At 40.3% G+C, this 26,301-nt stretch overlaps 3 protein-coding genes across 4 annotated transcripts; 2 read left to right on the plus strand and 1 right to left on the minus strand.

Annotated features, from left to right (window-relative positions):
* Positions 1 to 15,472, minus strand: LOC137805329 (rasGAP-activating-like protein 1). Of its 2 annotated transcripts, XM_068605187.1 has the most exons (22): positions 15,381 to 15,459; positions 14,950 to 15,302; positions 14,594 to 14,650; positions 13,376 to 13,489; positions 12,900 to 12,961; positions 12,018 to 12,147; positions 11,347 to 11,428; positions 11,029 to 11,169; positions 10,768 to 10,859; positions 10,428 to 10,545; positions 10,151 to 10,304; positions 8,955 to 9,019; positions 8,515 to 8,627; positions 6,893 to 7,085; positions 6,640 to 6,777; positions 5,440 to 5,584; positions 4,671 to 4,843; positions 3,507 to 3,644; positions 3,082 to 3,217; positions 2,373 to 2,493; positions 2,145 to 2,221; positions 1 to 2,018 (listed from the first exon to the last, which is right to left on the minus strand). In XM_068605187.1, the coding sequence occupies exons 2-22, from the start codon at positions 15,054 to 15,056 to the stop codon at positions 1,870 to 1,872; spliced, it is 2,505 nt and encodes an 834-aa protein (XP_068461288.1). In that variant the 5' UTR covers positions 15,057 to 15,302; positions 15,381 to 15,459; the 3' UTR covers positions 1 to 1,869. The 2 variants fall into 2 exon arrangements, with proteins under 2 accessions (XP_068461288.1, XP_068461287.1); XM_068605186.1 differs by having other exon boundaries at positions 14,950 to 15,472.
* Positions 15,473 to 15,620: 148 nt separating this feature from the next.
* dgcr6 (DiGeorge syndrome critical region gene 6) lies at positions 15,621 to 18,104 on the plus strand. The gene is made up of 5 exons (XM_068566397.1): positions 15,621 to 15,895; positions 16,018 to 16,178; positions 16,814 to 16,914; positions 17,013 to 17,153; positions 17,294 to 18,104. The coding sequence occupies exons 1-5, from the start codon at positions 15,792 to 15,794 to the stop codon at positions 17,369 to 17,371; spliced, it is 585 nt and encodes a 194-aa protein (XP_068422498.1). The 5' UTR covers positions 15,621 to 15,791; the 3' UTR covers positions 17,372 to 18,104.
* Positions 18,105 to 18,576: 472 nt separating this feature from the next.
* Positions 18,577 to 23,571, plus strand: slc7a4 (solute carrier family 7 member 4). The gene is made up of 5 exons (XM_068605194.1): positions 18,577 to 18,667; positions 19,685 to 20,748; positions 20,890 to 21,593; positions 21,775 to 21,883; positions 22,606 to 23,571. Exons 2-5 carry the CDS (start codon positions 19,767 to 19,769, stop codon positions 22,821 to 22,823), a joined length of 2,013 nt encoding a protein of 670 aa, XP_068461295.1. The 5' UTR covers positions 18,577 to 18,667; positions 19,685 to 19,766; the 3' UTR covers positions 22,824 to 23,571.
* Positions 23,572 to 26,301: the final 2,730 nt, after the last annotated feature.

Here is a 26,301-nt window from a genome sequence, read left to right on the forward strand (position 1 = left end):
TATAGAGCACATTAAAAAACAACAAAAGTTGACCAAAGTGCTGTACAGTGATAAAACAACAATACTATATAAGATGGCTCACTCCTAAACTACTTCCCTCATTAGCTTAAAAAAAAGAAACTGTTTAATGTTTTTCTTTGCCCAATCTGGTAAGGGAATTGCTATATATACTAGCCGAACGTTACATTTTACTTAACTCCCGGCAAGCCACTTTTTCAGAAAACCTTCTCAAACTCAGTTAATGTGCGCATGCATGAAAATAGAGTAAAGCTGGAATAATTTCTATAATTTCACTTAAACTGTTGTTCAAAATGTTAATTTTGTTACTTTAGCTATTTGCTGAAAACAAACTTGGCGAGTAAAGAAAACTAGTTTACCTGATTGTTAATCCAACAATTTACTCTCATGATGTTTTTTTTCTTATATCTTTAGTTCCGCTGCATCCTCTCTTCTGAAGTGGCAAACATTGGCGTTTGACTTGAGTGAGTTATGATTATTGCTTTCTCCGTGACCTTAATTCTACCCAAGTTAACCAAATAAATAAATAATGAGGTGTAATTTTGTTTTTCAGTCGAAAATGCCACCATATTAGCTGATACAATACTATACTGAACAATAACAGTCCACTTGAAACAAACCATCAATGTGTATTTGCAAAATAAAGTACAGGCAGTAGTGTTTTCTTTTCAGTTTTCAGAATAAAAGCCCTCATTTAGGGAACATCTCGTTCTTAAGTGACATCTGATGTTTACACTATTTGAAGAATGTAGAAGATTGATTGTCATGTCTGGCATGTGTACTAAGAGTAACAAAGGATCACAGGAAGAGTGTTCACGCCACTCAAAAATATCCACAGTTCTTCCTCTAATGAACGACAGACAGTTGTACCAGGATACAATGTAAATAGCTCCACAGGCAGCACGGCCTATTGAGGCTATTACACGCACACCTTCACTATTTAAAGGAAAGACACTGAAAACTGCTCTACGGGAAATGGCTTTACAACATGCCTGTGTACAGTTTGTGTGTTTCACGGATATGTAAAAAAAAAAAATTGCGTTAGTTGAATGCTTTTTTTTTTCCTTTTTGAAAATAAATTTGGCCTCTCAAACATATTTTGACATTTATATTGCCAAATATTGTGGCACCAAAATCATAAGAAACTGTAAACTTATCAAATGGTAATACTAATTCTACTGTCTCAATTATATGTATGGAACACAATTGGTAACATGTAGATATTACCCTTATGACCTTAGGAATGGCTACGTCAATGTGAGGACTTTTAAATATGCAAATTACATTCGAACCAAACATTTAAGTTGACTGGCCATAGCACCGAACAAAAGCACATTGTTTTGTATAAAGGGACCAAAGCAACAATTAAATTAATATTATTTTTGCTCATTGTACAGGCAGCATTATACTGGCAAGTGCACCAGTTTTTCAAAAACTCATGGCGCTATGACCTATAACTGCTACATTGTGACCATGGTAATAAATTGCCTCAATAAAATACAAAACGTTGATGAAAGCAATATCAAAACACCTTCATGTACTGTAGATTACACTACAACAAGCTTTTTGCATAAAAATGTTTGACCCTGACTGAGGTCCTGTACAGTATCTCAAAATATAAAAGCTTCTTTTCACATTTCACAACAAGTGGATGCAGGCCATGCAAGAGATTTCTTGTTCTCTACATAAAAGTCAAATCATGCTTCAAAGTCCCTAAACCCCCTTTGTCGTCAAGTATCATAATCTCACTGTTGAAGTCGGTGGCACTCAGAGAATACAAAAGATTAAAAGTGGCAGAATTTCTTCATCTTTTTTCAGGCATTAGTAGTAGAATACAAGTCTGTATGGGGTCTAAGGATCCAGAATGACACTGGTGCCGTCCTCTTTTTCTCTGCACTGGAAGGTGGCGTGAGCCTGCTCCAGGTCCTCTATCACCACCAACAGCCGAGCAGCAATGCTCTGACCTGACTTCATCAGCTGAACATTGCATTCTGCGCCACCTGTGAGGCAGAAAATGTACAATGCTGTCCAGCAGAAATACATAATCATGTAAACACACGGCTATCCCACAATAATAAAAATCCTTCTACAAGGGCAGAACATATACAGTCTAGATGCAGCCTCACCTGGGTGAATGTCAGAGTTGATCGCTTCTCTATTGCTGGATGTCTGATCAGCGTCTGGCATCTGACCATATTTTTCCCTGAAATATGAAACTCATTATCACTGTTCTCCAAAAGCAGGTTTGTCTTTTCAGAGCAGTGCATCACTGTGTTGCAACATTGACCTCTAGTGTGCAGTAAATTAACTGCACCCTAGCTGGGAATGTTGACAGACTTGTTTTTGCCACCGACCTGAGTTTGTCTCTGCCCTGGAGAAGCTGCTTGAATATGGTCTGTGTCTCTACGTCGGGATCCAGCGGGTCACTCCAGTCCCCCAGTGTCACAGCTGAGTGGGTTCTACTGCAGCCTACAACTGAGAGACAGCCTTTTAGCAGTGGTGCTCTTCACCTGGACCTCACACAGGTAAACAGTTTTCCAATTTGACGGTCTCATAGTAATACAAGTTTGTAAAATGTGTATTGCTAATAGCCCTGGTGGTACTCAAACCCCAGCACCTGATATGATCCAGGGATATTGTTATATGAACAATGGCTGATAAAGCATATCTGAAAATAATGCTCGGGACAGTGCAAACCCACACAATAAATGTAATCAGATGTAGCGTTAAGACGGTGATTAAATGTAATTGTTCAGAGAAAATTGCGTTATGATTCTCAGAGCTGGTTCTCCACATGGCAGCTGAACATTTTTGGGAGTTTTGTTATGAAATACAGATCACCATGGAGCTCATATGCTCTTTTAAGGCATCTACAAATAAGTTGACTAAGAGTGAAATAATTTATGTTGACGGTAAAAAAATGCAGGGATTATTTTAAATCCTGATGATCCTTCTGAGGGAGTTGTAGGTGTAATTCAAAAGAAATGTACATAGTTACACTATCTTGAGTCCCAAGGATTTCAAAGTTTTTGAAGTTATAAGAAGTAATGACAGCATGATTACCAGCACGGTCCGCCTGCAGGCAGCAGGTCCACTTGCCACTGCGATGAGCCCCTGGGTGGAAAGAGGGCAGCATGCGCTCATTGTAGATGCTGACTTTCCTGATCGCTGACAGCCACTGGTTCAGCTCATTGACATTCTACACAGAAACAAATGTACCATGAACCATTAGATTATTTGTTGCCTGCTCAAACTAACTAATATAAATTTATCAATTTGTTTATTTTTAACACGCTGCAGTTAGAAACAATGCTCTACCAGTGTCAGCTTAATTTTATTTGATCTTATACTGAATATATGACAGCCAAGTGTCAAACAAAGTGGTGGAAAAATAAACTAGTTTGATCTGCACCAATCCAAGAAAAAGTGTAAAACTGAAAAAGGTCAAGAACTTGGTCGGTGACGGACAGGTGTCGGTACCAAAGCACCTTGCACTGGATGTACATGGTGTGCAGCTGTCCGTCGTTGTCCTGGGTGATGACCTGCATTACATTCTGCTGCTGAAAGGCATTTTCATCCACCCTCTCCACAGCGCACACGCAAAGAATAGGGATTGAGGAGCGCACCTGCAAAAATTCAGCCACAAACCACAACACCAATTAACACAAAGATGTAGGCTGGTAAGGATGGATCATGCTTTTACTTTAGGCACGAAGGTTTAAGCGAGATAACACTTGATCATATAGTAAATTAATGGAGCAGTGTTTTATACTGAAAGACTTTGCACACAATAGGCTTAGTTTTTAGATTAGGATGAACCATGCGAGACAAGGAGGAAGTGAAGATTAAATCAGCATCGCAGGAAAGGCCACTTTAAAGTGTAAATCAGCCACTTCTAGTAGGAGCTCGCTTCACTGAGACTGGAGTGCTCCAACATTGAGGAAAGGGGCCTGGACATTGTCTGCAATCTGATTTGCAATGTTAGTATGAATATCCACAGCCTTCAATTACCCCTCGCCTTTAGTCACACAAAGCCGAGACTGGCTCAAAGAGGGAGCTTTTTACTGGGCTAGAGAGAGCCTGCTCTCTTCTCCGCCTCTTTCTCTCTCTCTCTCTCTCTCTCTCTCTCTCTCTCTCTCTCTCTCTCTCTCTCTCTCTCTCTCTCTGTCTGGCTGGTGAATGAGAGGAGATAATTATTACGAGGTTAGGCACCACATGGTAATATTACTAATGACGTTCTCACAAGGAGATCAACATGAATACAATAAAGAGAGCTATGGATGACTGTAATGTTTCCTCTTTTTATGAGCCAAGTTGATAAACGTCCTTAAAAAGGTATACACAGTGATTAATTCATTATCAGAGAGCATATCAGCTTCTAATAATGGTTGATTCACTTTCACAGGACTTGGATTCAAAGTTTTATAAATCAATTTTTGGCTGGTATACAAGACAAGGGAAATACATATATCTGGCTGACATTACTTGTGTTTTGGTCTAGATGTCACAGTAGAAGACAAATTCAAGAACAGTACTAAGCCACATAGGAAAAAGACACAAACTTGAAACAAGGGCTGGTTGCCAAAATAGCTTGTAAAGTAGATAAACATTATGTAAATAGAAACAATATAACCTATTGGTTCATTACTAACCTGCCAATCAGGCGTCTTGGCGTAGGACAGTGTCTCACTAGTCAACCAGAAGTAGCGTTTCTTAAAGGCGAAGCGGGATAGCAGTTGTGGTCCCTCTGCCTTGTGTTTGTGAAGGTATCCCTCTTTTACTGTGACTGATGGCATGAATACAGCCCTTTGTGGCACCTCTGAGACTGCAGAATGAAGTTGAAATGGTTTTAAACAGAGAATATAAAGAAACACTTTGCAACGCACATGTTTTCGCTTGTTCAAGTCTTAATTTTCCTTCATTTGTCAGTTTTGGTACCTCAGCCTCATTCATCACCACATGAAAGACAGCTTCAAAGAGGCATAACAAGCCTCCATTTCTGTCCAACAAACCACCCGAAGAGCATTAAATGTCAAACTGGCCTTTAAGAGAAAAGAGTAGGTGTGGGGTGCAGGAGGCGGCTGAAACATGATATATCAGAGGGGGAAGAAGTTTCACAACAACAGCCTCGCTGACACACGACAGTAAGAAAGCAGCCCAGAACATGTTGGGTAACCAGTGTGGCGTGTACGCACGCCTTCGGCTTCTCACTCTAGCTCCCCGCCAGCTCATTAATTATGTCATTTCTTTTCTAGTCTTCCAGCTAGTTATGAATATTTCACCACTACAGTATTGTTTTGCTTGACCCTGATGTCAGCTGGGAACTGCTCACGAGCAGCTGGCCTGTGGCTGATCAGCTGAACAGCATGACCTGCTTTCTTTTTAAGTTTAGTGGTGTGTGTTTACTATTGTCATCCTTACCAATGTCATGATCTATGTCAATCAACTTGTCCAGGAAGTCTTTGACAGAAGCCACACTGCGTAGAATGATGGGATGAAGAGGCGCCATCCACTGCTCCTTTCCGTGACCCAGCTGAAGGCCCAAGTTCCCGACGCTTTGCAATGCCTTGAACACAAAGACACAATTTTCACTCAACAGTCACATCGTCGCACATCAAATCCCCAGTAACTGACAGAACTCAGTGGGAGTGACTGCATATCTCAAAGTCCGAGATCAAAAGGATCCCTGAGGCCAAGCATGCTGAGAGGCCCTTTGTCCGGCCCACACCTGTCCCAGGGAGAGGAGGAAGTCCCTCTCTACACCCCTCTCTGATGCTCGGCTTTGAACCGCAGTCTGGCCGTGTCACACACAGAGGTAAAAATAGCATGTTCTCTTTCTCTGTGGAGGACCCATGGCAACAGCACTCCAGCACCATGGACAGCAACCCCTGAACCCGCTTGTGGGAGAACAACACGTTTTCACTTTTCTTTGAAAATGACACATCTGTTTATAATGATATCGAGGGTGTTCATGGTAGCGACAGTCAAGGGCCCCTTACGTTCAAAACCATGGTGAGCTCTGTTACCTTTTTTGCCGACAGTATATTTATTTGGTCTTCCTTTTGTAATTTGAGCTATTTCCACATGAAAGAGGATGTTTGAGGAGGTATATTGTTTAAACTGTGTGGTGAACAATGGCATGGCACTATGGCATACTTGGTGTAATTGGTAAAGCAATTAACTGTGAGATGTGCCGTGTAGGACCTTGAGTTTCTGAACTCTGGGACATAAAAACTGTGTTATAGAAAAAGCAAACCTTTTATATATATATATATATATATATATATATATATATATATATATATATATATATATATATATATATATATATATATATATATATATATATATATATTTATATATATATGAAAATGTAGGAAGGGCTCAGTGCTCTACCTGCTGTTATTGGGCATAATTTCATACAAAAGCACTGCTGCCTGCACATGTAGTATATTATTTGTTTATTATTTGTAGTATATTTATTTGTTTAACACTTGCAAATAAAAATTTCTCAACGTGTCCTTGCATCCTGTTTACTGTTTGCGTTCTTAGATAAGTGTGATGTCTGGAATAAGTTAGTCATAACAGTGTGTGTAAGTTTGTCTGCATAGTGATTTGTACCTTGGCCAGCAGCAGCAACGTTCTGCTTGTACGTGTATCAGCGTGCTGATCCCTCAGCTGGAACAGTTTAGGTGTGAGGATTGCAGGAGCAAAAAAACGCAGGAAAAAGAATCCACTTATGGCCAGATACTTCACATCCTGTAAAGATGATATTAACAGCTGTATTGATAATGCATTAATGATTAAATGTTTAATACATCTTCTCCACAGATTTATAAAAATGCTTTTCCAAATGTTTTTCTTCCGGACTGACCTCATTCTCAGGTTCAGCAAATTGCTCCTCTACTCTCTTGTGTAGCTGTTTGAAGGCCACTCTCATGACAGGAGGACACTGATCAACCGATCCCACGATGGATTCGATGATGCTGGTTAAATAGCTCTGCAGCATCTCCACACTGCTGTCCCGCACCTCTGCCTCTGACACTGCACCTTTAAATGAAATACGTCTTCACAGAGGACAGATAGCGTAAATGCCTGACTGAATCCCTGTCGGAAAACTACAGACCATCCAAAGATAAAGCACCCAGTGTTTTGTGTGAAGATTTCTCTCAAATATAGTCAAGTTTACAACGCCTCTGTTCCTGATTATGTCTTTGCATGTGAGAGCATGCTGTGCTGTAGAGTGAGGAATTGAAGATGTCCGACAAGATGTATAGACAGCGAGTGGAAACAGCAAACAAGGTGATAGCAGGCAAATCTCCTGCAGACAGAGCGCACATTGGATCCTGGATATCCATCTCAGGGGGCTCATAGCAGTTGCCAAGCAACAGCCGGCCCCCTTTTTACGTTCATTTTTTATTTTCTCACATTGAGGTCTTTCTCTCTGGGGTGAAGTGTAAAGGAAGGGGGCAGTCTCCTGTGGCAGCTTTTCCATTTGACCATTTTAACACATAGGTTGTGAACTACACACATTAACCTACATTCCACATTTATCGTTTGTGGCTTAAGACAAGTACTGAAGAGAAATAAGAGTTTTAATCATGTTCCATTACAGTGTTAAAAGTGCACAAGAACAGAGGAGAAAAGTTCATCATGCTCTTAAAAGTTCATCATGATTCTGCAAGTTTATACTTCTGCAAAGTTTACATGTGTGATAAGTTTGCTAAACGCAGAGCTAAGGTGTTAGACACTTTTATTTGAAGGTAGACACATTTCAGGAACTTGAGATGTACAATAGGTTTTTCAGACCAACATGTAATGAAGGATGAGTTCCTGTTTCTGCTTTCTTATGCTTAGAGAAAACCAGCACGTAGAGGGACCTCACACTGGCCGGAGATACCACCTTTGCACTACAGACACATATATTACCTTGATATGAAACACTCCATGAGAAGGAGTGAGGATCTCATGAGCCAAATACATGTTTCCTTCTATTCACAGGCACACTAATTATCTTGTCGTGACACATTCTCACAAACAGAAGGTAGGATTTCACGAAGTCTGCATTACCATTTTAGGAAATACTCATTTATATAAATGATTAGCACGCATTGCCATTTTAGAACATACCCACTTATGTAAATGCTTATGGACTCTTCGTCCAATAATATGTATTAGAAAAGACAAGTATGCACAAAGAAGGAAGAAGGAAGGGTCATTGGAGTCAGATAAATACGCCCTGCTCGCAACGATCGGGGCTCTCTCTTCCTGAGGGGTGCTGACTGTGAGGTGACAGACAGACAGGGGAGCTGAGTCCAAGGCCTTGTAGGTTCATGTATGCTTTTGCTTAATAAACAATCATTGACTGTACTATAACCTGTTCTGTCAATTCTTGAACACGAAAGAAATGTCCTGTCAAGGCCCATTTCTCTTCAGTACCTGAAGCAGATCTGAACAATGTTCAGGACAGAATAAAAAAATCATGGTCTGTTTTACCTTGTGCGGTTCAGATCAATCTTACATGGGTCCAGCTCAATATACTTCTTCTCATCAAAGATGCGGTTGATGATGGGCTTCAGCACCTCATGGAGATACAGCATGCCAACAGCCTGACAGCAAAACAATACCAGATGTTGAATACATCCTCATAGATACTCCTTGGCATCTATGATGCAAGGATTGTTTTCTAAAATGTGCAAATACGCATATTACAAAGAGTAAAAAAGGTACAGTATAATGCAGAAAGGGACCATAAGACATGGAACTAACCTAGTAGATTTGTTTAGTAGAGATAAGAAACATTAAGAAAGAAAATATAACTCAACAGCCAAAAGATTAGAAATAATTAACAGTCAGATTATGCTTTGACTCACAGTAGCAACAGAAAAATCAATCACTTACAATTCCTGATAAAATCAAACAATACGTTAATGCACCTTCATGAACTGCTCCATGGCCTTAGAGGAAAGGGAGTTGGAGCGAAATAAAGTGTTTGGATCAGCTATGAGAGCAAAACAGAAAAGAGATTGATTAGGTTTTTAGAAAATAATAACAGAATTTAACATCTCCACCTCAACATTGATAAAAAATAAACTCTCTACTGTTGTCTGTCTACTGTATTTTTAATACAGTGGACAGACAATGGTAGAGAGTTTGTTCAACAATGAGTCAAAAATATAAGTTTTTACAGAGACCCTCATGAGGCACATAATCTACTGGTAGTAGATCTTCGAGGGTACTTCATTAAATTGAACTGAAAGCAATTAATACAGTATTAATACACTGTATTAATTGGCAAATACATGTGTCTGTTTTTGCCATCAATTCAGGCTTTGGGTCTCCCGTGTTCATGCTTTTTTTCTGCTTGGCATACGTTTATCGACCAAGAATTGATCTTTAGAAACGCAGAGCCCAGTGTCACAACTGAGGGACGACTGACCTTGCTGCAACATTACTCAAATCCTTCAAGGTGGCGATACATAAATGTCCACAGCGACAGGGTTGTGTTGCCAGGTAAAATATTTAAAGATCCGAACGTGTGGAGAAATGTAGGGTTTGATTGCAGCCCAGTCAGTGTACAGTAGATGTACCTTTTCATTACCCCAGTGCCCAATTTTAATGTCTGGCTGCTTGCAACATCTATTCCTGACCACACAGATACTGTTAGGATAATGTGGAGTTGCTATGGTAACATAGGCACTCTGCTTATTATCTCAAACTACACCGACGAAACCGAACCCAAAGACCGGAGCACAACTCTGTGTACATTTTCAATAGGGATGTGGTGCGGATGACTAATGACTAATACAGGCAACCGAGAAGCCATGAAAAGAATGTTGGATGAGTAAATAATTGGCATCAGGGTGGAAAATATAGTGCTGGTAGACTTGAGCTGCCCACACATAGAACTCACATGTTCAGAGACCTTGATGTCAATTCAGAGTTTAAATAGAAGCATCCATCTGAAGATTTCTCTGAGTAATACAAATACTAACTAACAGAGATAAACTTCTTCATTATGTAATGTTTTGAACTAGATACCTCTGCATATCCGCTGTTTCACTTGGTAAAGGTTCCGACTGACAATGATTAAACATTTTAAACAGTTTTGATGGTCTTGCTTGAATCTTACCGGTGTGGTTGACCTCTCGCGTGTTGAGGTAATCCAGGAAGGGCACCACAAGGCCTTGGCCCAGGTAAATCTTTACCAAGGTCATCGCCACATCCTGTCGGCTCTCAACCGTGTTCACCTCCTCCAGCATGGTCAGAGCACTGCTATCCTCCACCTGGGGGCAAGAGAGCTCACTACTAACATGTGCAAGGAGTTCTTCTGTTGCCTAAAAGCCAACATACATTTAGTGAATTGTTGTCCAATGCATATAACTACAAAGACATCGAGTGATCCTGACCTCGGTAGGGGAGATGACCGACTCCACCAGAAGGTGAATGAGGGGCTGATAGTACACAGATGGCAAGATCCGGTCCTCCACCAGACGCACCTTCAGACGCAACGCTCCCAGCTTGCCACTGGCAACAGAGGGAAATACCACAGAAAGCAAATAAGGAGCTTTTCGACACACCTTGATCTTATCCTGACATAAACTGCCATACAAATACCTTTCTTGAGTGCATTTTACAACACTGATTGATGTTCAGTGTGCATCTTAAAAATTTCAGCAATGCTTCTCTTAGTTATGCAAAGACACAAAGTGACCACACTGGACAAACAAGCACACTCATAGTCCTCACCCAGCATCAACCTCATTGTTTCCCAAGGGAAGCAAACGAAACCAGCCCTCTAACAGAGGTGTCTTGTGCAAACAAGCAAAAGGGATTTCCACCTGTAGAAAGAAAGCATAAACAAGGGCACAATATCAGACGGAAAAACAACAACTTTAAACTAATGCATATGTTGGTGAGAAACTCCCTGCTTCCAGGTAAAGCATATTTTGTGATCACAGCATGGAATATGTAAAACGATGGGATACTACATAATTATTGCATCCTCACCTTTCCCAGAAAGTCATTCTTGCCCACCATGTCCCAGTCCCAGACCTCCACAGTGACAGTTCCTTCTTCACTCAGCTCTTCTGGATCTAACTCCAGCTCCAGGGTCTCTCCCCAATGAGGGAAACGGGTCTTCTTGATAATCTAAAACCCAGAGGGTTGGGGTGTTAGGAGTTCCTAAAACCTTACATATGTGCCTTAGTAAAAAAAAAAAAAAAAAAGGACATACAACCAAACAACCATCAATTACAATAGCAGAACATGTATCTCTGGCTCCCCTGAAACCAATACATACTGCACTTGCACACACATAAAGCTCACCGAGGTCTCTGCACTGTGGTTGTTGAAAATAACTCTTGTAAAAGGATCAGAGGTTCCAGAAATATCTCTTGGAGCCAAGTCTCTGCGGGCATCACCAGAAGAAAAGACAACAGAACGGATCAATACATTTAAATAGCTCAACAAACTCCTGTTACTAGTTCTGCAAATTGAATTATAAGCCAAGAAAAACAGCTAAAACTTTCCACTCGACCTTACACCCTTTAGCTTGATTTACATTCATCTGAGCATTTGAATAACAGAGTGTTAAACTGTGATTGACATGCTCATTAATGCCCTGCCTGAGAGGAAGAGATTGTAGCCTGGGACGCACAGATGGGGCAACGAGTGATGAGATAGTGGCAGGATGACTCAGGAGGAGTGTGGACGCCTCCGGGTCGATGATTATAAGATGTCAGCACAGAAACACTGGTGGCATTGCCAAGTTTTTAGCAACAGTAATGTAACTTGTGAAATAATGACCAGTTTAATCATTTTTATTTCATGTGATAGTTTCACCACTTGCAACTACATGTACACATGCTTTTAGAGTACCAAGCCTTCTGGTCGCAAGCCTGCTACTCTAATATTTGGGCCTTTGTACATTGTTATCTCTAAATGAAAAATAATTTTCCCTCGTGGCAGAGACAGGATTTAAAGCACAGTGATGTTACCTGGCTTCAATGACTTGACATCGCAGGCTGATCTTCTCTGTATCTTTCAGTAGCTCCAGGCTCAGATGGATTTCTCCCTGGACTTCTTCATCAGGGTTGACTCTCGTCAGGTTCAGCCAGCTATCTAGTCCTGTTCATAGAGACATTATTCCTTTAAACCGCACTTCTCTCAAGAATCAAACATTCAGAGAGGATACAGAACAGAAAAACTAAGGCTGCATATCGTGTTTTTCTCATAAGCAGTTTTCTGTTGATTGACAAATTGATTAATCAACACACTGTTTAATCACCATTAATCCCACTAATAATATTACATTATTTTGTACATCTAAATTTTTCAAGCAAACAATATTGAACATTCCCTTGTTCCATCTTCTCAATTGATATTAACTTTATTTTATCTGTTTGTATTCAATATTAAACAAGTATTTTTGGGGGGGGATTTAGATTGTCGGAGGGTGAGCAAACAATCAATTTTTTTGATATCACTTTAGAAGTATATACTGTCCTTGATCATGTCACATTCAATATATTCAGTTGTATTATTTCAGAAACACCACACATAAGCGAGATTATAATGTCAAGGACCGACCCGGAGAAAGGAAGGTTTGTGATGCACAATGAGAGAAAACCCAGCTCATGGAGAGGAACACAAGGATGGTCGTCATAAAAACAAATGTGTCAATGTGAACGCAAGTTCAGTGCAACTCAACTCTTAAATAAATGTAAGCAAATCACATGAACTGTGCGAGAGAGGATTGATAAACTTTCCCAGGGTCTCAGTCTAAAAAAGGCTTCTTGGTCCCTCAGACCTTTGGTCAAGCCATGTGTGTTTAACCTACGAGTTTGCACCCATCCTGTTGCAGATTTGTTTAGTCATACCTTTAGCTTGAGATCCAATGGCTTCTTTGCTCAGAGTTATCTTTCCGATAACATCATCATGGCTGTAGAAAAAAGGAAAAATGAAAGAAGAGATTACCAAATAGAAGCTATTGAAAATGCTTTCAAGTTGAGTTAAATGAGGTGAATTTGAAGACAAGCTGATTAGAGTACTCGTGGTCATGAGAAGAGGAGAAGAAGAAAAACCTTTAATCACCCAATCTGGGCATCCATGCCTGATGATGTTTATTTATTCAAACCTCAGAGTCTTTTTCCCAAAACATATAAATTATATGAGGTTCATGTTGGCTCATTCATAAGGCAAGTTAAGCAAACAGCCATGGCTTGAAGGACTATAAGTCATATTTAACTAATTTCCCCTTGGGGATGAATAAAGTATACATATGGCAAACTCTGTCAGTCAATAGCAATGGTTGGGTATTGAATCATTTTGATACAGATTTGTATGACAGTGTTACCCAATTGTGTCTTCGTCCATGACATGAAAGGAGAGTGAATGGAACCCCATCGGGAGATGCAGTGTGTACTCTTCACCCCAGAAAGGACTGAGGTTCTTCCACACTGTGGCCGTCCTAAAAAGAGAGGTTTCACGCATACGTATCATACATTATGCAGAAACGCATCACATGAGTGTGCAGCAATAGAGCCCAGTATGGCAGGAGTCAGAATTTATTGTAAATGTGCCAGCAGAAGCCCTCACTTATCCACCCACACTACCCGAGGGACAGATCACATGTATTCCAGTTTTTTTTTTAGTTTTTTTTTTTAAATTGTGTCTTTTCTGACTTGTATCTTTTATTATTGGTCCTCCTATTAGGAAAAACAGGGCTGAAAGTGCATTAAATGTCTGGTCAGATATTATGATTTAATTATAATTTTTGCCAATATTAGACCATTTAGATTATAATGGATTTTAGTATCAATACCAAACATAGATCATATTGTTAATCGGTTCAAAGGATATCAAAGAATACCCTGCTCTAGGAAAATGCTTTCATCGGTATAATCAAGCCTTCTGATTCTCAAAGAGTACTGTACTCATTATTTCCCCTCAAAATCTATCAGCCACATTGGCCAGTAACACTCAAATAATTAGTGAGTGTCTGCAGTTAACCATGGCACGGTTTTCTGCAACATACCAGATGGAACAATAGCCATTGCATTCCCCCCATGCTCGTTCTTTCACACGTCAGACATTTCTTTAAAAAAAAAAAAATCTGGGTTGCTGTCATATTGCAACACTTGGAAATAAACACTGTAGTTGCAATTTTTTGTGAATATTTTGGAGGATGACATCATCTGTACTTTTTCCACTCAAACTGAGAACACCTCTGAACCAGCTTCCAGCCTTCTCCTTAGTTACACCAGGAGCTCACTGCAATAATTGATGCACCCTCTCCATGGTTACCTGCGGGTGTTTTAAAGGACGGACTAGTATCGGGTTCTCTGGATGAGCCACGCTGTGGGCACCAACACCCTGATCATACAAACTACACTCGGGTTTACATGTGCAGAGTTGACGGAACTCAGCCAGAAAAGTAACCTACTGCAAATAGTCCACCTGTGGTAACACATTACCACTTTCATTGTAAGCAAAAGACATAGCAGTAGCTATATATAAAACAATAACGTGTACATATAATGCAAATCTTCATTTATAATCAGAGACAACTCACCTGGCCACAACTTCATTGTCAACTTTTACAATGCAGTATGGATCACTGGTTCCAGAGCTTCATAAGATGAAAAGAAAAATATATGACAAGATAAGACGTTTCATGGTAAATTTGCCTATTGGTCAACTTAATCTGATTTAATGTACGTTTACTTATGCCGTGGTCAATTCGACCTGATTCACCTCTAAGTCCTACAATTACCATAATTCACATGAGACAACGTACCAGTAATTAGCGTTTCAAATCGGACTTTTCTCTGAACTAATCAACCTGACAAATAGCTGTTAAACCGTCTGGAGACTACAATACAAGACATAAGACTTGACAGGAGCACATGCCATTCAGATATTACTTACACGTCTTTGGCCGGGAGGTTCCTGCCCTCGACAATTCTAAAATAAAGAGAGGTATTTTTGGCCATATTAGTCGAGGAAGCTATTAATCCAATTAGTCCTGTTCCCATACGCTCTTATAAATAGTGCTCTTCCCCTCCGCAAGTGAGTTTTCTTCATTTCATGGCACCGTTGGCGCGTGACGCCGCACAGCCCACCAGTAGCGCGCGACACGGGCGCGCATGCAGCCCAGTCAGTCCAGCGGGTTGAGCACAGAGGGTCACAGCCAGTGTGGGGAGCTGAACTGTGGTCTGGAGATGTCTTAGTCTTGTATGGTCTCTTCTTCTAAACGAGCCAAATGGATGAAAATGTCCAATCTGAAATAAACAGGATCGCATAAACTGCTGTCACAACAGAACAATACATTATTTGTTGTCATTTCTGACATTGCTCACCATCTGTTTTGAATTGACGTTATTGTCTTTTTTTAAATTTGTTATATAGCGCCCGTGCTAATTTATAACGCTCGTAAACATATGGTCATAACCTGTTAAATAGGTCCCCAGGAGGGTCCCTTCTGTGATGCAATGCGCCACCTGGCGAACACATTAAGCTACTGCACGCGCCATTACAGACAGGCATATTGACAGCCAGCAACTTGGGGTCCTTAACCTCACAGCTAACAAACAAAAAAATCACTTTGCTCCTGTATTCAAGTTAGTTTAGTAACTTGAATCGCCCTTAGTCACACGCTATTCTTCAATATAACTTAAACACACAACCATTCAAATAGCCGAGCCCGGTGCTTCGAGCTCGCGTATCTGAACGTGTTAACCAACTCGGTGTTCATCTTTGCAGTTCATGAGATGGATGTTTATCCCGGAGTCACTGACGGCGATTCCACTAAACATCAAGAGAGACATTACTACCTGTTATCTGAACTGCAGACCTTAGTTAAAGATTTACCAAGGTAACGCTATCTTGCCCTCAGTCAAAACTTCCTTCATAGAGTGGGTTGTCACTTTTAGCGCGAAACGAACCCAGATCTCGGTGATGACTTGTATGTTTGGTTTGGTTTGTCTCCACGGTTAGCTCCTTCCAGCAGCGCCTGTCCTACAGCACGCTGGGAGACCTGGCCCTCGCGCTCATAGACGGGACGGTTTATGAGATTGTGCAAGGACTCCTGGATATTCAGCATCTCACAGAGAAAAATCTGTACAACCAGAGGCAGAAGCTTAACGGGGAACACCAAGGTCGGTGCTCTCTGCTCTCTTTCAGAAAACGAGTAGTGACAAATGGGTCCTGTTTTAAGAAGCGAGCTCGTGCCTGTTAACCTGGATGGCTGATTCAAATCAAGAACAATATCAATCAATCAAACTTTATTTCAGACCCAAGGTCCAGATTGCACAAAACATCAAATAGAAGAAAATACATGCAAAAGCACAATTAAAATACATAGACCTATCAATGCCTTATAGACAACTGCACCAATGTCTCCACAAATGGGACTAGTAGCATGTAGTACTAAATGTTATGTTTGAGAACACCAAGATGATTTTGTTTATAGAGTCATTAACACAGCAGATAAATGTATACATGATATTTCTTAAACAGTTTGGAAAGTATTAACTTCTGCAGCCTCAAACATTTCACTTGCACTACACCATCTCGTTCTCTTCAGTAATATTCTCATGGCATTATTATAAGCTACTTAAAGTATCTGTAGGCTTGCTTTTTGTAATTAAACAACGAGTGTGCAGTGTAGCTGTTCAATACGCTCTAAACAAGGACATCTTCAAGCAAACCTGCTTCTTGGAACGGGCCTTAAGTGTGAGGTTGCAAATGTATCCCTGTGAGTTGTTTGATTCGCTGTTACTTTTGTGTGCAGCACTCAAACAAGATCTTGTCCGGAAACACAAAGATGGTGTACAGTCATGCAAGTCTCACAACCTTGTGCTTCTCAAATCCAACCAACAAGCAGAGCTTGAGGTAAGGCATTGACATGCCGATACCTCTCATCACTAAAAGGGCTATGATAATTGCTTCATTCCTTTAGGTTTACGGATAGTTGTGTGTTGTGTCATCAGGCTCTGGAAATTCGTGTGCGAGAAGAACAAAGGATGATGGATAAGAAGATTGTTGCGGAAATGGATCAAAAAGTCATAGACCAGCAGAACACCTTGGAGAAAGCAGGAGTCCCTGGGTTTTTTATCACCACTAATCCTCAGGTAAATAACTGTTCACTCACTGTAGTTGAAATGCATACACCACATATGGTAGGGCAGCATAGAAAACATGCTCTTTGTGCCCAGCAGATGGCAATGTATATCGTAACTAATTGCTCCTCTACCATTACGTGTTATTTCAGGAGCTGACAATGCAGATGAACCTCCTTGAATTAATCCTCAAGCTTCAACAAAAGGAGTCACAATCTGGACTTCTTTGAGAAGAAGGCCCAATTGTGCCAAAAAAGCGGGGGGAATCTTGCAATAGACTGACTGTCAGTCAACATGTGGCATTGATCTCTTTAGCAACGTGTATCACTTGTAATCATCAAAAACTATAGGAGAAGGATGGTTCTCGAGTGTACAAGTAAGATGTTTGCAGTCTTGGTGGAGAGCAGAAGCAGGTTGTGACAATGTAGATTGTAAAGCACTAAACTGACATGTCACAGATTGTGACACTAGGAAGTTCACGTTTTGCAAAACCTTTACAGATACGTTGTCTACATATCTAAAGAGAGCATTGAGGGAGCGGGCTCTGTGAGAAATTAAATTGAAGAAGATCCATATATTGCTTAGAGACACAGAGACAGCTGGGACTTCTTCATGAATGCCTCCTGCCTTGGACTGAAGTGGCAGGCCCATTGTCCTGGCACTTCATTGCTTATTTATATGTACAGTATTGTGATACATTGCTTTATTGTATGTTGTTTTTTGTATCTGTTAAGTTTGATTAGATCTTCAGTCAACAGATTCCCATTTACATTGATATTTTTGAAAAAGGTCTGTTTAAGTTTACTCCCTAAATAAATAAGCAATGATGAACAATTTAGTTAAATATATGATATGCATATAAACATAATCAGTTTGGATGGCAGTATTTCATATTTGTATGTGTTGATTTTCTATTGCGTGAATATTTGTTTTCATAAAACAAATTATTTAAGTCTCTCAAAATGTCTGTCTTTTGTGAATTATTTTACTGTAACCTTTTTGGTGCAGTCATTTATGTGTATGGTTCCCAAATTGTTTCACAAGGAGGCTACCACGGCTCCTCAATCGATGACGAGACAATTATAACAGCCTTGGGCAAACAATGGGGGAGACCGCAAAGGTCATGCGTGCTTTAGCGTGTAGACGCTGAAGAGACCTTTCCAGGTCAACCCGTTTTGTGTTATTTGTACTGTTTGATCCGAATTATTATTATTTTACTCAGCTATGAAATTACATTTTCACTTTAAACCGTTTTACCAACTTTCAGCTGCTTATCTTGATATAATTCTCTCATGTTTAAATTCATAATGAGCACCGTTCCGGATAATCTGCTGTAATATGGGTGGGGCGCAGTGGGGAAGCCCTCCGAGTTAAAGGTGACTGTGCCTTTAAGAAGCAGCGCATGTAGTTTTTTTATTCCTCGGCGCACCTTCGGCTCCATCACCAGACGGTGCACCTCGGTAACTTATCCCAGCTCCGGACCTGCATCACAGATGAGAGACCCTGCACAACAACGGCAAAGCAAGGTTTGTGTTTCTTATGTTATGGCGGGCGTGTCTGTCTGTGCGGCTACAAACGGAATCACGTGAAATTATAACACCTGCTCACGCACGAATGATTGTGACGTCGCTCCGCACATTCAGGACATGCAGGAGTAGAGACTAATAGACTAACGATCTTCTTTTTGCGTCCGTTTCCATTTTGTTTTAAATTATTAATTTGACATTAAAACAACGTTTATTCCCGTCGCCGTCTGTTCCCTTCACGGAGAACAGTATGTGGTCATAGATAAATACTACTAAAGATTAATGGTTGATGTAGTGTAAACAAATGTTGCAGTTTATGGCGCCGGGAGGATATTTCTAGAAGGGAATAAAACGTTACGTAATTATCGCGGAGGCCTCATGTTGTCGCCATATGCTCATGGAGGGTAGGAATAGGATTTTGCACTGCACAGACTAGGAGGGTGAATACTGTCTCTCACTGGTGAACAGCCACAACACATTGTTTGCAGTCAAACAAATAAAAAATGCACCGTATCCTTTTCACGTCGTTACATTGTGTTAAGCTTGTATCTGCACAGGAAATGACGTAGACTTGCCTTGTATGTACTAAGTACTGAGGAAACGCATGCAAGCGTGATCTAGATCAAAAAGAATGACTCAAATTGGTAAACGCCAAAATGGAAAACATCTGGCCTTTTTTTTCTGATAAATAAATAAGCGGTTTTTGGAATGTCTTATGAAGCTAAATGTTACTAATATGCCGTTTTAATAACCCAAAATGTAGCATTTGGCTCTACTGCATAAAAGAAGAAAAAAAGATGGAGTTTTTATTCAGCCAAACTGTTATTTCCACTATAATGACTATCACCAAATTGTATACAAAACGTGTATTTCTTAACAATATATGTGTTATACAGTAGCTATTTGTCTAGCTTGAATAAAAACATCATAGGCATCAAGTTAACTATGTGTGCAACTAGTTTTTCCTGTTATTCCTGATGCATTAGTCAATTTGGCTGCTTCTTCTCTGTCTTGCAGGTTAGCTTAATGTACGGGTAATGGCTCGTGTGTGACCATTTCAACAACTTCCTGTCCACCTGGCCTGTTCAACTCTGTAAATATGGAAACTTGTCCCAAAGGCTGCACCCCAGCGGTGCGCTTTTGTCAAAGACTGAACCGACTCAAGACACTGGACGATGACATGATGGCCACGTCGCTGAAACGCTGCCTCTCCACCCTGGACTTGACTCTGTTGGGAGTCGGTGGAATGGTGGGCTCTGGACTTTATGTCCTGACAGGAACAGTGGCTAAAGACATAGTTGGCCCTGCTGTCATCATATCCTTCATTATTGCAGGTCTTGCCTCTCTACTTGCTGCCTTTTGTTATGCAGAATTTGGAGCACGCATTCCCAAGACAGGATCTGCCTACATGTTTACCTATGTATCTGTGGGAGAGGTGTGGGCCTTTCTCATTGGTTGGAATGTAATTCTGGAGAACATGATCGGTGGCGCTGCTGTGGCACGGGCCTGGAGTGGCTATCTGGACTCCATTTTTAACCATGCAATCCAGAACTACACAGAGACACACATTATGCAGTGGGACGTGCCCTTGCTTGCCCATTACCCTGACCTCCTTGCAGCAGGAATTCTAGTAGTTGCCTCATTCTTCATTTCCTTTGGAGTTCAAGTGTCCTCTTACCTCAATCACATCTTCTCCACTATTAGCATGTGTGTCATCGTTTTCATCCTGATATTTGGCTTCATGCTGGCTGAACCAGCCAATTGGAGCCAGAAAGAAGGAGGTTTTACACCTTTCGGGCTATCTGGAATACTGGCGGGCTCAGCCACATGCTTCTACGCATTTGTGGGCTTTGATGTAATTGCATCTTCAAGTGAGGAGACAAAGAACCCACAGAAATCTATTCCCATTGCCACTGCGATCTCCCTTGGATTGGCAGCTGCAGCATACATCCTGGTCTCAATGGTGCTCACACTAATGGTACCCTGGCATACGCTGGACCCCAACTCGGCTCTGGCAGATGCTTTCTTCCGCCGGGGTTACAGTTGGGCTGGAGTTATTGTGGCAATAGGTTCCATCTGTGGTGAGTGTCTATTTTCAATTGAGAAGTATAAGTTAAATGGCTGTTGGGACTAAGTATATTATCGTAATACGTAATATTTAGCAGTAGTCCCTCAATGCACAACACTCTATTCTGATAATGACTCTCTGTTCCCATTTCTAGCCATGAACACTGTGCTGCTGTGTAATCTCTTCTCCCTCCCTCGGATTGTGTACGCCATGGCAGAGGATGGGTTGTTTTTCTCCATTTTTGCACGAGTCAATCCCATCACCAAGGTCCCTGTCAATGCCATATTGGTGTTTGGGGTCCTCATGGCCACCATGGCTCTTGTCTTTGACCTGGAGGCATTGGTTCAGTTTTTGTCCATCGGCACCCTCCTGGCATACACCTTTGTGGCAGCGAGTGTTATTGTGCTACGTTTCCATCCTGACAAAACCACCTCCAAGGGAACAGCTTCCACATCTCCCAACCCTAATGCGGAGCCTGGTGCCTCTTCAGAGTCTCAAACCATAAACGAGGACAGCGGGGAACTGAAGCAATACGAGTCCTTTTCTGACAAACTCCAGTTGGTAGAGAGACAGGCGTCAACAGAGCGGCGTGGGGTGGGGCAGCTGAAGGCCTACTGGGACCCATACCTGGGCAAGCTGCTGGGAGACTGGGAGCCGGGCAAGATGGTGGGTTACTGTGTGCTGAATGTAATAGTGAGCTCAGTCTCCTTCTGTGTAGTGTTGGAATTTGGAACTAATCAGCTGCATCTGCCGGTCTGGAGCTTCGTAGTGCTGCTGGTGTTTTTCAGCTTGGCTTATGTTCTCAGCCTGGCACTCATATGGTTCCACGAGCCACAAACCAGCAGCAAAACATTCCAGGTGAGCTCCTTTATGGTTTTGCAACTATTACGCAACTATGTGTAAAATATTTTTTTAATACTGCTTTATTTCACTCGTGTTTGCTCTCAACTAAATTGAAACATTTGCTTGAAGCCAATAGTTGTGAGGAAAATTTAACCAATTATGATTGGACTGTAATTGATGTGTTCCTATTGTATAGGTACCATTGGTTCCATTGACTCCAGCTGCCAGTATTCTCATTAATATATTCCTCATGATCAAGCTCAGCTATCTAACCTGGATTCGTTTCACCGTATGGATCGCTTTAGGTAAGAAGGCACCAGGCAGAAGACATAGTCTCCTTATTGAATAATGCCTCAGGAACAATACTGCAATTCAAAAAAATGTTTTGGCTCAATTTGAAAGGTGACAAGCCCTGGGTATACAACAGCCACTCCAAACCATTACTGCTTTACATTTCATTTATCTACTTTTAGTTAGTTAAAGACAGCATAATCCAAAGTGCACACATGCTCTTAGATTAATATTATCTCAGTACATAGTTTGAATGCACCATTTGAATGTCCTCGACAGGCAGCTACCTCCAGATCTGAAAAGTGAAGCCAATGCCAAAGTGTCTTAAACTTGCATTCTGTCTAATAGTAGGGGGTGACTATTTAGTAAACTATTTTAGATTAATTAATGCTCTCAATGTGCTAGTTTCCATTCTAAATACAACATGATGCTCATATTATCAATTATGGTCCCATTTAGAGTCATTACTTTTTTTTCCATAAATACTTTTGTTCAGAATACAAATACCACATGGTAAAAAAAGCAAAAACTTTGAAACAAGGTTGATTCTTCTGAGTTTTCACACCGTGAAGAAATGCATCACCAAATATGAAAGCCATCAACATTTCACGAAACGAGAACACAAACCAAAACTGATACATCCCATGTGGAGACATTCTTCTCACTACATACTTGTGTGCCATGTTCTGATCTTGGATTGAGAGCCATTAAATGTTTTGTGCTGTCCCTTTGCCAGGTCTCTTTGTATATTTTGGCTATGGAATCTGGCACAGCAAGGAGGGACTGCGGGATCAGCTGCCCAAAGACATAGCCGCCCGGTACGTGGTGCTACCCAGCGGCAGTCTGGTAGAGACGGTGCAGTCTGTCCAGCCCGATGGACAATTGGACACCTCGGCGCACCACAACAACCCCACCCCTGCTTTGACAGCTGAGGGGTACGCAGGAAATAGATGATGTGTGACCAAACATTCTCCTTACTACTGCCTGGTATTGTCTGTTGTCTCCCACTCAATGTGCTTTACTCTCTCTAGTGTTTTCTCTACATCTCACTCCCGTCAGCGTGTGACTGATCTGCCACAGTCTGTACTCGTTGCTCTCCAAATGTAAGCACAACACAGGATTGGATGCACGCTCTCTGTCTTGTTGCGAAGCCTATTTGTATATCTTGTAATACTCGAATATACAGTAGGGTGCTTTATTACTGTTCTGTAAACTCCATCAAAGTTGTGTTGTATCCTCTTTTCTTGCAACCTTGCCAGTTTGTCAAAATCCACATGGTTACAGGTTATATACGGTGCTTTTTTTGTGTTACAAATTTTTAGTTAAAGGAGCAAAAATCGATATTCAGAGCATTATAAAAGCAGCAAGCTCATGGCTGCTGCTTTTCTCTGCGCTCATACACAGCTCCCACTAAGGTAAACAGTGTTTACTTTGTTAGTACTGGCGTTGCAATGTTGAGAGCCGTGAGGCAATATATACATGTTTGCTCTGAATTCCGTATAGAGAACCTTTAAGTATTTATAGATGATGATGATGTATTTAATTTTGTTAATGCTAAATCATTTTAAGCATATTAAACAATCATACGTTACATGTTTTTCTTTTTTGCACAGACTTTTGTGAGATTACATTTTTGCCTTGTTTTCACATTCTCCCACAAACCTCAGGAGAAAGTCCAAGCTCTAATAATTTGATATTCTCTATTTGCCCCAAGAGAAGTGGTGTCTGGCAAATTGTTTCATCAAATATTAAAAACTATCTATTTAAATTGATATTATTACTGTATACAGATCTCATTAACTTACATTTGCATTGTCTTTTTTGTATGTCGAAGTATCTGTATTATATGTTTTGCATGTACCTCTATTAGTCTCCAGTAGGAATTTGTGTTCACCGTTTTAGTCACACTTAAGTCCTGTAGTTGATCTCTTACATCTCATCCCATGATCCTGTTCTTTTTTGTGTCACTGATCTTGCACCAGTCTTTTCTCACACATGTTTAAACAGCAGCCTTTTACCTTTTTGCCCTGTTGGCATCAGATTATACAAATGTATTGAGCCTTTTGAGTTTTTACTGTGTTTTCCTGAGCTAGCCTGAGAGATAATTAGACTATTGAATATATAAAACAAGCACAAACCTGAATGGGAATTCTCACACACATGGTTGAGTTTTAGCAGGCAGGCAGACTTTGGTTACGTTAAACCTTGGATCTGTCCATCTGAGGCCTCTGTAATCCCAGCAGATTTGCATCAGTCCCTGTCGCCAGTCTGCAGTTTGACCTAGATAAGAGAACGGCACACATGTGAGAACATCACATTATATAGATTGTGTTCTCAAAGCCTACATTTGTAAACAACAGTTAACAGCTTTATTTTTTATTACATAGGTCAATTTACTTAAAAAGTTCACAATGAATTTTATGTTTTCATTCATTTTATTTTGTGTTTGCATGTGTTGCATAAGAAACCGATGGCCTTAAACGTGCTGTAATCAATGCAGACTACTTTCCAAAGTTAGCATTAAGAGTCTTTATGATTTAGTTCTTTAATTTATTTGTCTGTTAGATAAAATAAAACATATTTCATGCTTTCTAATTATTAAACCTCTATAAAAACATGAAAGAAAAAGGTAAAGTAGGAGGCATTTTGGCATTCCTAAAAATTTTTACAAGTTTGCACACTAAAAACTATTGTTTAGTAATTTTCTGTTTCACTGTTATACTTTGGATGTCGGAGCTAGTAACAGATATTGATCCTGTGGTGCTTTTTTAAGCTAAATGTTCTGTCACTGCTTTCTCTGTCTGTTATGAATTATCCAATTCTTTTCTTACTTTTGAATTGTATTGTACCATACTTGCACACAAGTTATCAAATATTTCTGTTAATAGTGTAGGTCTGTATAAAATGCGAAAGACTGTGTTATAAATGAAAAATAAATGTTTTGAAACAGCATTTACAAATATCTAAATTGTGGCCTAAAATTGTGGATAAAATAAACTATGATTAGCAGATAACATAAACCACATGTTGAGCATAGAATTTCAAGAAAGACAGGCTAGAAACACAAGTTATTTGCACTTGTAAAAGTCTGATGCATGGCCATTAGACATTTATTTGCATGGTTTGCTGCTAAATACCCAAAGAGCTGCTAATATGAAACCATGTATTAATTTAAAATGTTTGATACATGCATTGTTTCTTTTAATACATTGCATTACATTACATGTCATTTAGCTGACGCTTTTTTCCAAAGCGACTTACATTGTTGCTCAATACACCGTAGACACAGCAACGGGGAGCAATTGTTATCAAAGATGTAGCAGAACTTATTTTGTACATTCAGTAATCAAGTCTGTTGCTTAGAACAACCATGTGGAAATAGGAAAAAAATATCAGTTCTTGATTGTATACCTTACATTTATTTATGATATTCATTGCTGTCTGTTACATAAATATAAGAGTGATGTATTTAATGCTCTGGATTAACTTGACTAAATGCCATAGTGATATGAACTAATCGCTTAGTCTTTCATTGCATACTTGAAGACACGGCTATGTTATTAACCCCATTTAAGGATTAACCCTCAGGTCATTAGTTGTCTTTTAAGTGCATGAAATGATCAGGTGAGAAAATAATGGTGAGAAAACAGAGCGTTGGTATGTTCATCAGGTGTTCGCACTTAGTTACTAATACTTACTAATCTTCACTATCTGTCAGGTTCATTTATACAAGAACATATAGAGGAAACGTTTGACTTTAACAGCTCTGACACAAGGTTACATTAAGTCTCTTGGGCTCCCCATTAGACTCAGATTACACAACCACGGGCATCTCAAATTAGCGCTGCAAAGCAAGCCTTGTGACGTGGGGCGCAAACACCAAAATGATGAGAAACGTTACCTCGTATACAATGTGTGTGGTCTTGATCTCGAAGAACTAATGAGGAATAAAATGACAGATTAACTCAAAGGGACTTAGATAAAGGTCTGTAGTGATTCAGCAAAGTGTGAGTCCTGTGAGCACTTGTGTTTCTATGGGAACATCCCCATCCGGTTTCCTTGTCAGAGAGCACTTAAAAAGTCACAACACATCTGTTGCTGAGTAGATGGCCAGTTTGTACAACATTGAGTGTCACACAAACAATGACAACTCATATGCTAGGAAGGCCATCCATTCAGACACATGCAGCATATCATATGTCCAGAAACCTGATATTGAATAGACATCAATACCCTATTAAAAAGCAGTGAAATACAAGTGCTCTGTACATATATCCACAATTTCTACAACATATGTATTCAACTTAACATCATGAAAAATGTAGTGGTTACACTTGTCATAACTTACCATTGTCATAACTGCATAATGTAATGTAATTGAAAATTATAAAATAACTAGTGTTAGTGTGCTATAATGTACAATAAGACAATA

Source organism: Clinocottus analis, unplaced genomic scaffold (genome assembly GCF_023055335.1).
Source record: "Clinocottus analis isolate CAN_PGR_092001 unplaced genomic scaffold, fCliAna1.0.p SCAF_7, whole genome shotgun sequence".
In the NCBI taxonomy this organism is placed as follows: Eukaryota; Metazoa; Chordata; class Actinopteri; order Perciformes; family Cottidae; genus Clinocottus; species Clinocottus analis.